This window comes from Excalfactoria chinensis, chromosome 11 (genome assembly GCF_039878825.1).
Source record: "Excalfactoria chinensis isolate bCotChi1 chromosome 11, bCotChi1.hap2, whole genome shotgun sequence".
NCBI classification, from domain to species: domain Eukaryota; kingdom Metazoa; phylum Chordata; class Aves; order Galliformes; family Phasianidae; genus Excalfactoria; species Excalfactoria chinensis.
The window spans coordinates 2,413,272-2,423,283 of record NC_092835.1 but is presented as its reverse complement, the minus strand read 5'-3'; the positions used below and the strand labels follow the sequence as shown (position 1 = coordinate 2,423,283).

General features: G+C 58.3%; 1 protein-coding gene across 1 annotated transcript; it reads right to left on the bottom strand.

Annotated features, from left to right (window-relative positions):
- Positions 1-822: 822 nt before the first annotated feature.
- FOXF1 (forkhead box F1) lies at positions 823-3,963 on the bottom strand. The gene is made up of 2 exons (XM_072346605.1): positions 2,780-3,963; positions 823-1,307 (listed from the first exon to the last, which is right to left on the bottom strand). The coding sequence occupies exons 1-2, from the start codon at positions 3,840-3,842 to the stop codon at positions 1,147-1,149; spliced, it is 1,224 nt and encodes a 407-aa protein (XP_072202706.1). The 5' UTR covers positions 3,843-3,963; the 3' UTR covers positions 823-1,146.
- Between the last annotated feature and the right edge of the window lie 6,049 nt (positions 3,964-10,012).

Sequence of the window (10,012 nt, the reverse complement as noted above, 5' to 3'; positions counted from 1 at the left end):
ATAGGTGACACCGAACTGTACAAAGTCAGGGCGGAAAAAATAAAAGAACCAACCCAATAAGAGATGGGGAAAGGGAGGGGGATAATCCTTCATTATATATATATTTCTATAAAAACATATGGAGGATTGTCTTTACACAGAGACCGGGCTGGGTTTAACATTTACAAGAGGTTAACTAAAAACAAAACCCCCAACATCTATATGGCAAATATTGCCAACAGAGCTCCACCGCTTTAATACTGATCAACTGAGACTCCTCGTGTCTCCATTATTAGCAACAACGACGACGACAATGTAGAATAAATAACAGAAGGAGCGTGGCTGTCTCTTTTCAAAGTGCCTTATTCTCTCTGCATAGGGTCCGGTCCTGCAGTCTTTACGCAGGCAAAAAAAATAATAATAATAAGGAAAAAAAATAAAGAGAAGAATTAAAGAAAAAGAAGATATCGATGGCTAAAAAAATAGATATATATGATCCCAAAAAAAATAATGAAAAAAGATTGTTTTCGGGTTTGAGGGCTCGATGGGAGCGAAGGGCCGGAGCAGCGCCGCTCTGTGTGCTCGGGGTGCTCACAGTCCCCGCTCCGGCTCTGCCCCTGATGGATGGGACGGCGGTATCGCTCAACGCGTTCTATTGAAGAGAACTGATTTAGAAAGCTTTGTTTGCGATTTCTTTTTCTCTTTGAAGGGATAGAACCCCCAAACCTCACGTAGCAAACCTTTCAACCCTAACTCGCAGTCGGAGATTTCAAGATGAGGGGCAGCGGAGGGTTTGGGGAGCGGGGGGGGGACTGCTTTTCATCCCTCCCCCTCCCACCTCCCTTTCTTCCAGCCTACCCCGACCCAAGAGAAGAAGAAGCAGAAGAAGGCAGAAAGCGTCTCTGATTAAAGACACGTGGTGGAGGCCGGGCCGGCCGATGCTCAGCTGCGGGGAGCGCTCAGCCCCGGGGCCGCCCGTATACGGCACCGCCGCGCTCAGCGGTCCGCTCCCCGGGGGTCCCATCTATGGGGACAAACGCAGTCTGCAGAATCCCCCCCCCACCCCTCTTTCCTCCTCCCACAGGGTCCTGGGTGGGAGAGGGGGGTCGTTCCCCGGGTCAGACCTCGGCGGCCTCCGGGAGGTGGTGGTGGCTTTTCCTCCCCGTCTCACATAACGCACGGCTTGATGTCCTGGTATGTCACTTGTTGGTGGTAATAGGAGCCGCTGCCCGCTGAATGCATGGAGGAGGAGGCCATGGCGTTGAAAGAGAAGACAAATTCCTTTCTGTCGCACATGCTCGGAGACTGGGAGTGATACCGCGGGATGCCTGCGGGACGGGGAGAGAAAACGGTCAGCCATCATCACTCTATTTAGCCACAGAAATAATAAAGGCCGAGCATTGGGAAGAAGGAGATGTCGGGAGGGGAACACCCAGCCGCTTTCGAATCGAGGTTTTATCGCACTCCCTTCTCTCCTCGAAAATGCGGGCAGGTGCCGGAGAAAAAGCCCGCAGCTCCGACCTCGTTCGGCTTTAAGACATTTCGTTTTGGTTTGGTTTTTAATTTGTATTTGTATTTATTTCGCCACGTTGCGCCTGCGCGCAATCCCCGCGGGGTGCGGAGCGGAGTTATTCGGCTGCTCCCGACCCGACGGTACAGATCCCATAGAAACCCCCCCCTCCCCCGCTGCTTCCGCAGCCACTTCGGGACGGGAAAAAGACCCCGAAAAATCAGGACTGCTCTCAGGAGGAGCCGAGCAAATCTGCGCCGGCCTCAGGAGGAGCTCAGTTCATTTTTGGGAGCTGATGTGGGACATCTCGGGAGGGTCTGGGAGCTCCTTTAAGAATGATTTTTTTGCTTCGTTTCCCAGCGAAATTGGTGCGCTCATTTGCGGTTTATTGGCGGAGTAGGGCCGAGGTGGAGGCGGCGGGTCCCGGTTGCATTCCGTTGCCCTCGTCCCTGTTCGGCCCTGAGCTGGGCAGCGCCTTTCCGCCCTGAATTCGTGCTTCTCCCCAACCACCCTCCACTCTACACTGCTGTAATTTTTCTCTTCTTAAAAACCAGGGGCCTAACGCAGCGACCCCAAACCCTTCCCCTCCACGGCCCCAGAGCGATGCGGAGAGCTCCCCGCATCCCTACAGCCTCCCCGGGCCCCGAGGTGAGTTCGGGCCACAGGACGAATCCCAGCTCCGAGCTCCCCGTCCCTCCCCAGGCTCACGGCCCGACGGTCCGACGGCGGCCCGGACACTGCCGTTCCCCCGAGCAGTGGCACAGAGGAGCCGTGGGGAGAGGGGAGCCCCCGCCACCGACTTCCGTATAGGCAGAGGGAGGAGAAGGGCCTGGAAAGTACAAGCCTGAATGGAGCGGATTGCTGCGGCGTGAGCCTGGAGGGGGGATAGTTAAGGACGAGAGTGGCAGCCACTCCTGTAGGAAACCCCCGCTACGCTGGGAACCTCATCGAAGAGCTCTGCGGTAGCCTCTATTGATGCCCTTTCCTTGTTCTTCCACCACCTCCTATTTGCTCTGACCCCGCAGGACCCATCCCCGGCCTCTTCTTCCCGCACCCACCGGGCCCGGTAAAAGGAGCATCCACTCGGGACGCGGCAGCTCCCAGCCCCGCAGCAGAAACGGAGCGAACCCCGACGGTGCGAACCGCCGCATCCTTCGGCAAAGAGTGAAAGGACCGCTGCTTCCCCTCGGGGGGCAGCTGCATTAAACCAATCCTCAGAGCCGGTGGCTGCGAATTCCCCCCCCCCGCTTCCATCCCCGCAGGGTTCTCCCACGCGTGTCCGCGCCTCACCTTGAAGCTCGGCGGTGTTGTGGCTGTTCTGATGCAGGTAGGGCTGATCGAGGGAATGCGTGGAAAGGCTGGAGGACAGCGGGTTGGCCGCGGGGTTGCAAGGCGACAGAGGCTGCTGTTTGATGTAGGAAGCTCCCGTGTTTAAGGCGGCCGAAGCGGAGGGAGCCCACGCAGAAGCCGAGCTGGAATATACCGAGTGCGGTTCCATCACCCCTCCGCCGGGCAGCAGGGGGGAGGCGGGCACGGAGCTCTCGTGGTGCGGGTAATCCCCCGCCGATGAGCCGCTGCAGCTGCCCATGTAGGAGTGCCCGCCGTTGGAGGGCAGGTGGGGCACAGAGTGTCCCGCAAGGCCCATCCCGTCCACGTTGCCGGCTAAGTGGCCGTTCATCATGCCCAAACCCCCTTCGAGGGAGAGGCTGTTGGGAGGGCAGGAGAGCCCTCCGGCCGAGCCCTGGAAGCTGTAGCTGTCGGGGAGGTGGTTGAAGCTGAGCCCGTTCATCATGCTGTACATGGGCTTCAGCGCTTGGCATTTCCTCCTGAAGCCTCGGGGCCGGCGGCGGAACGAGCCCTCCTCGAACATGAACTCGCTGGCCGGGTCGATGGTCCAGTAGTGGCCCTTACCCGGGCGGCCCAACCCCTTGGGCAGTTTAATGAAGCACTCGTTGAGAGAGAGGTTGTGGCGAACGGAGTTTTTCCAGCCCTGGTAAGAACCGCGGAAGAAAGGGAAGCGGCTCTGTAAGAACTGGTAGATCTCGCTGAGGGTCAGACGCTTGGAGGGCGAGCTCTGGATGGCCATGACGATGAGAGCGATGTAGGAATAGGGCGGTTTCTCCGGCCGCCGGATCCCCGCGTTGGTTTTCTTCGCTTTAGGGCCGCCGCTGCCCGGGGCTCCGCCGCTGCCCGGAGCGCTGTTGCCTCCCGGCCCGGAGGGAGCGGCGGAGGCGGCGTCCATGGCCGAGTTTTGCGGCTGCTTCTCGGCCACGGAGGACATGGGGCCGTAGCTGCTGTGCACCGCGGGAGGAGGGGGCTGAGAGGACAGAGCCTGCTGCGCTTCTGCAGTCATCTACGGGCAGCTCCGCGGCGGCCAGTCCCGGCCCTCCTCCGCCGCCCCCCCCCCTACGCGCCCCCCCAAAAGGCCACCGCGCTCCTGGGGGCTCGCCGCGATCCCCCCCGACCCTCCTCCTTCTCCTCCTCCTCCTCTCGGCCCCCGGTGGGGTTTGTTTCCACCGGGAGCCTTCACCCCTCAGCGAATAAACAAATGGCAGCAACCCCCCCCCCCCCCCCCCGCCTTTCCCTCCTTCTCCTCCTCCTCCTCCTCCCACTTTATCCCTAAATCCGAGCCTGGCTGCAGAAGGGGGGGGGCCGCGGGGGGGAAAGCTGCGCTCGGCTGCCGCGAGGAAAAGAGGGCGGCCTCCTCCCGTCCCGCTCCGTGCGCCGGGGCAGTCCGCGTCCCGCCGGGCCCCCCCACCTCTAGCGGGGCCGGCTCTGCGGGGAGCTGCTTCCCATCGTGGTGGCTGTCGAGTCTGCCCCGGCCCTCCGCTCGCCTTTTGCTTTATCTCTCTCCGCGGCGTCTGCCGCTCCTTTGACAGACGTAAGAGCGGAGAGGAACTCCCCGCCCCGAGCGGCTCCCCCACGCCCTCCCGGGCGGCCCCCTCGGCCCTCCTGTCCCGGCCCCTCTCCTCTACTCTGCAGCTTTTAAAGAGCCCTTTCCACGCAGCGCTCCGCATCCCTGCCCACCTCCACGGGGGGGGGGGGAATAGAGGGAGAGGGGGGCCATGCGTGACCGCGGCCGAGCGTGGGGACCTCGTACCCACCCACCTCCTGCCCCCCCCCCCCCCCATTTCCCCGCACTGCTTCTGTTGGAAACCACCGGAGTGGGGAGGGCCCCACGCGGAGGGGCCTCCGGGCAACGCGGAACCTCCGCGGCCACGCAGCGGAGAGGAGGCGCTGCCCCGGCTTCAGTGTCCCGCGCAGCGCGGAGCTTCACCCACTTAAACCCCCTCTTGGTGCGCTCTTTTAAGCTCGGCGGGCCCGGGCAGGATGTTTATACTGAGCAATGTAAACACGGGCTCGGGGGTGCTTTAATAAAAAGAAATCGGCGAAAACTCCCTCTGCCTCTCGAAATGCCCTTTTCTGCCTCCGCCGCCGGTCCGGGAATGGGAACGGGCTTCGGTCCTTTCTCCTGTTCCGAGGTTTCTTTAGGATTCTTTCGCTTTCTTTCCTTTTTTTTTCCCCCCTTTATTATTATTATGGGTTTTTAGTTCTTTGTTTTTGTTTTTTTTTTCCTTTATGGGGTAGGTTGTTTGCTTCACAAACGGCTGAACGCCGAGGGCCCCGTGCTCGGATGCCGCACACACATACACCGGGTTGGGGGGGAGGGGGGGGGGAACGGGAAGGAGAACGGGAAGGAATAGTCCTCACCGCCCCCCCCCCCTTTCCTCCCAGCCCTCCAGAAAAAAAAAGCCCTTTTCGAGCATCTTCCCATCGGCAGGGCTGTCGCTTGCTCGAGGTAAGTCGCTTTAAAGCTTTGTCACCTTCTTGCGCGTTTAAATCCACGCTCCTGATGGGGGCTGTTAGGATGGTGGATGGGTGAGGGGTGGGGGGGGGGGCACGGCGGCAGCAATGCGGGCTTTGGCTGCTGTAGGAACGGGGCTGCTGTGCGAACGGGGCAATGTGCGGCTGCCCAACGCTGTGGGGTCGGGGAAAAGAAGAGCGAAAGGAAAGAGAAAATAGGGAATAGAAAGAAATTTCCCCCTTTCCACCTTCTCTTCCCCCTTCCCCCCCTCCCCACCCGATGCAGGCCGAGCCGGAGGGCTGCGGATCTTCCCCGTCGCTACAGAGAGCATCCCCAAAGCCCTCTCTTTCAGCTTCGCTTTTAAAGTATATATAGATACATATATTTAATTCATATTATTATTATCTTAAACGATAATTGAAAGCCTTCTTAAAAAGAGAGACAGCGGATACCGATCGAGTTTCCGAACTCCCTCCGCGTTATTGGCGAGCAGTTGAGAGCAGCCTGCAGGGCGCCTGTCCCAACTGCCTGTACCGGCGGCGATTTCGCATCGGGGTCTTTCTTTTCTTCTTCCTTTTTCCCTTTCTTTATTTCCTCCCCCCCCTCTTTTTCTCTTTTTTTAACCCTCCCTTCTTCCCCTTCCCATCGTTTTCTCCCACTCGGCGAAAAAAAATGAATCCCCGTGGGAAAGGGGGACGGAGGGGAACTTTGGGGAGGGGAGAACCCCAAGAGTAAGGAGGGCAAACCTTAACCCTAAAATGACATTGTTAGGAAGTCACCCCTCTCCTGTCTGCTCGCAGATTTCGGGCGGACAGTGCAGCTAAACCCTCCGCTCAGCGATGCTTTCTATTTATCTCGGGAGCAGCGCATCGTTGATTCCATCCCCCATCCCCCCCCCCACCCCCACCCCCTACACACACACCCCGAGCCACCAAATGGGTATTTTTCACCTTTCTGAGACCGATTTCCCCCCATTCTTCCCCACCCACCCCCCAAAAAACACTCGGGATGGAGCTCGGGAAGCTGCACGAAGAGTCGGTGCAAAACCCACCTTCAGAACCAAACTTTCCTCCCCCCTTCCCCACCCCCGTCCCGGGCACCGCTGCCATCGGGAAATACATCTCAGCGCTGAAATCAAAGCGTTCCACTCCCGACACAACATCTCAAAGAGCCCTTTTTCCCCCCTCGGACTGTAGGTTATGTTTTCTCGGGGGCGTGAAAGTTCGATTTCAGATGGATTTTATCCCTTCCCGAGGATGCTGACGTGGAAATAGATGGCTCCGATCTTTATAGGCCTCGCGGTTGGATTAGGAGGAAAGCTGGAAGGTTTTCTATACGGCACAGAGAAACGGGGAGTTGAATGCAGGACATGGGGGTGGGTGGTGGTGGGGAATCGATGAGTCTTTATTGCTCTCCCCAGAAATAGAATCTTAGGGTCATGGATAAGGGAAAGAAGAGCTGCCTGGGCCGGGTGGAGAAGCGGGGCTCGCTTGTTTGCTGTTGTTTGCTGTTAGTTTGGGTGTTTGCATCGGGTCCGCCCCTAGCGAAGGAAAAGAGGGGATGGAGGGGGTAGGGACGAGCAGGAAAAAAAAGAACTGATAAGAGGAAAGGATGATGGGGAGCAATGGAGCAATGAGTCCCGCTAATCCCGGCCCGTTCTGTCCCGTTTAGTCGGACCCCGCTTCTCTCCCGGTCCCTTCCCCCTCCTCCCCTTCCCTGAAAGCGGGCCGTGTTTTGTGTAAAAATAGACAAATCCGAGCTTTCTTCCTTTTCCTGCGCCGAAGGTATTTTTCCTCGCTAATTGCTTAAGTGAAGTCAACCCCGCGAGCAGGCCGCGTGTAACCCGAGGATGGAAATGGATCTAGGTGGGACCGGCGGGCGCTGCTCGGGGTGTTCCTGCCGCCCAGACCACCCAGAGAGAGGGGAGGGACCGCCGCACATCCCCCTCCCCCCCAACCCCTCCATCCCCATCCGCTGCTTCGCATTAACGCCGCCCGCGGACCCCCCCCCCCCCCCCCACCTCCCCCTGCACTGCCCCCGCTCTGCGCTGCTCTTTCAGTCCCCGCCGCCCCTGGTCCGTTGCGAATTGATCCCTAAACGTTTATTTAGGGCCGAGGGATGCGTTCCGCCGAAAGGCTTTAGGCTTTATTCGGTCCACGTGCTGAGATCTCCTTTAGAACCGAGCGAGGTGTCTCTCTGTTCCAATCCCCCCCCCCCTCCACTTCCAATCCCCTTCAGATCCTGAATGCAAAATTCACCTCCCCCGCCTCCCACGGCCTTGGGGAAAAGCTTTGCCCCACGCGTGTCCGTATGTGCACGCAGAGACGGGCATCCAGGAGGAATTTGGGGGACGGAACACAGCGAAACTGGGGGCTTCAGACTTCTGCCAAGCGGAAGTTCAGGCGTTGGTCAGAAGGGAGAATAAAACAGGAGAACCGTACAGGTTTTTCCCTCTCTTTGTCCCTCTTTTCCCCCCACCCTCCTTTATTATTTAAACATAATAAAACCCCACATTTTCCACGACGTCCTCCGGTTAAACGCTGCAGAGCAGGAATGCGCAGCCCTGAAAGAGCAGCTCCCCGCGGCGCACGGCAGTCCCAGCGCCCAGCAGCCCCAACCGCTGCCTATTACACACCAGTGATCTTTTATATATCAGCGGATGTTTCTAACCCTGTTCTGGGACGGGGAGCTGGGATGCTTTTCCAGGAGGGATGCTGTGGGAGAGGGAATATCGGGAGAAGCAATGGAGCAGAGCCGGAGTGCAACAAGAAATGCTCTCGGCTGCCCCCGATAAAACAATTGATCGTAAAGGCGAAGCGCGCAGATCTGGGTTGAAATGGATTTGGGAAGTCAGGGTTTTCTCCGACACGGTTTCTCTGCTGGGTTTCCCTCCAGCGACCCCAATAGGAACAGAATTGGGGCTCAGGTGGGGAGATGAGAGCTTAATGTGTGTCTTTAAGGAAGAGTAATGGGGACCCCCAGCTCGGTTCCTGCGCTTCTCCAGCTCAGCCCGAGCCCCGGGGCAGATTCCGGGCTGTATTCCCGGTACCGGGTCGTAAGAAAAGCTGAATCCCCGAGAAGGCACCCCGCTTCTCCCAGCTCCTATGCTGTGCCACGCATAAAGAAATGCCATTCCCAGCGTTTTTTAGCCTCGCATTGCCGTGGGTGAAAGCTAAGACGGGAACTTCGGTGCCTGCAAAACATTTCGCTCCTCCGAGCCTTTTGAGGGCTGGAAATCACCTCCATTTCCCCGACGTGCACTGGAGCGAAACGGGGACAACGAGGGGGCTTCCCTGCGTCTTCAATCCGCCCGGCCCCTCCTGGATCCCTGCATTACTGATTTCCATTCGTTGGGTTTTGTTTTCTTCTTTTTTTTCCCCAACTCGAAACTAAAATCCCCGTCGAAATTCGCCCGTAGAACCTTCGGAGGGAGGACCACCGGGCACGGTCGGTTTGGGGTTCTGTATAAAATCCGCACGGGGAGCAGCGGGAAGTCACAACGGAACGAACATTAAAGGGTACGGGATGGGGCTGCTGTCCCCTGCCAGCCTCGGGTGACAAAGTGGACACCAGGATTCCTATAGGGAAAATGACAGGGAGCCCGGGAGGACCCTACGGTGCCCTCCCCGGTTTGGGATCCTCGGAGGGAGAAAGGTGTTTTGTGAAGCATCACCCGGCCCTGAGGGTACAGGAGGGGACAGCCCCACCGCCAGATATCCCCGGGCTTCCCAGCATCGGGGTGTGAAATGAAATCCACGTTGAACCCCGTCTGTAAAACACAGCAGCTCACTCCGCGGGGATGAAGGGTGTCGGGGCTGCCAACCCTTTCTGAGGTGTCACCTGTCGTGCAGGGTGGCCCGAAGGGGGACAAGAGGTGCACATGGGTCCTCGGGGACAAAACGGCAAAGCGACCCACTCGGGACGCGGCCGTTCCCCGTTGGGGAGACGGAGAACATAGCGGCTCCCAGCGAAGGATGCTGAGGGCAGGGAGATCACTGTGCCGGCCCTCGGGTACAAGGGGGAAAGCCAAAGCGGTGGCTTTTGGATTGCGAGAAGGTCCCTGTGGTAGCAGAAGGGCTTTGTCCCTTTGTCCCTTCGCCCTCTGCCCGTACGGTCATGCCCTGCTCTGCTCAGGGATCCACCTGCAAATCCATCCCCGCAGCTCGGAGCATCCCTCTGGGTTCTGGGGGATAAAACGATCACTGGGACCACTTCATTTCAAGCATAGGATGCAGAGCTCCGTGCAAAGGGCAGCACGCGTGGGGTGCGCCGGGCAGGGAAAGGTCGGCGGGGCTGAATCCGAAGGGAACCTCCTGCGTTCTTAACCTTGCCTCTATAATAAATCTCAGCCCCGCTCCAAACCTCCCCTTCCAGAGCCCAAAGAGAAGAGTTTCAGGACTGGCGTTCATAAACAACTAAAGGAATCCCCGTTGCAAACAGCTGCGGCTCCCCGCTCGCTTCTCCCCTCTTTGCAGAGAGGCGGGTTAGGCTTTCCATGGAAAACCTCCCGGCAGAAACTTATTTTCCAGCATTTTTCTTAATGAGCGAATTCCCAATTAACGGCTTATTCCTTATCTGGGGGATCCGACGGCTCCGTAACGCAGCACAACGAGAGCTCTGGGGCCACATTGTGGGGTGCTGCGGGTTTATGAGCCCCGCTTTAGCTTTCAGTTTCCCAGCACAGAATTATATACGTGCGTGTTTATATAAACACCGAA

Excerpts from the sequence above, each read along its gene's own strand:
- FOXF1 (XM_072346605.1), bottom strand. The coding sequence starts at position 3,842 with ATGACTGCAGAAGCGCAGCAGGCTCTGTCCTCTCAGCCCCCTCCTCCC. Across the intron at positions 1,308-2,779 it reads CAACACCGCCGAGCTTCAAG|GCATCCCGCGGTATCACTCC; the intron begins GTGAGGCGCGGA and ends CCCGTCCCGCAG.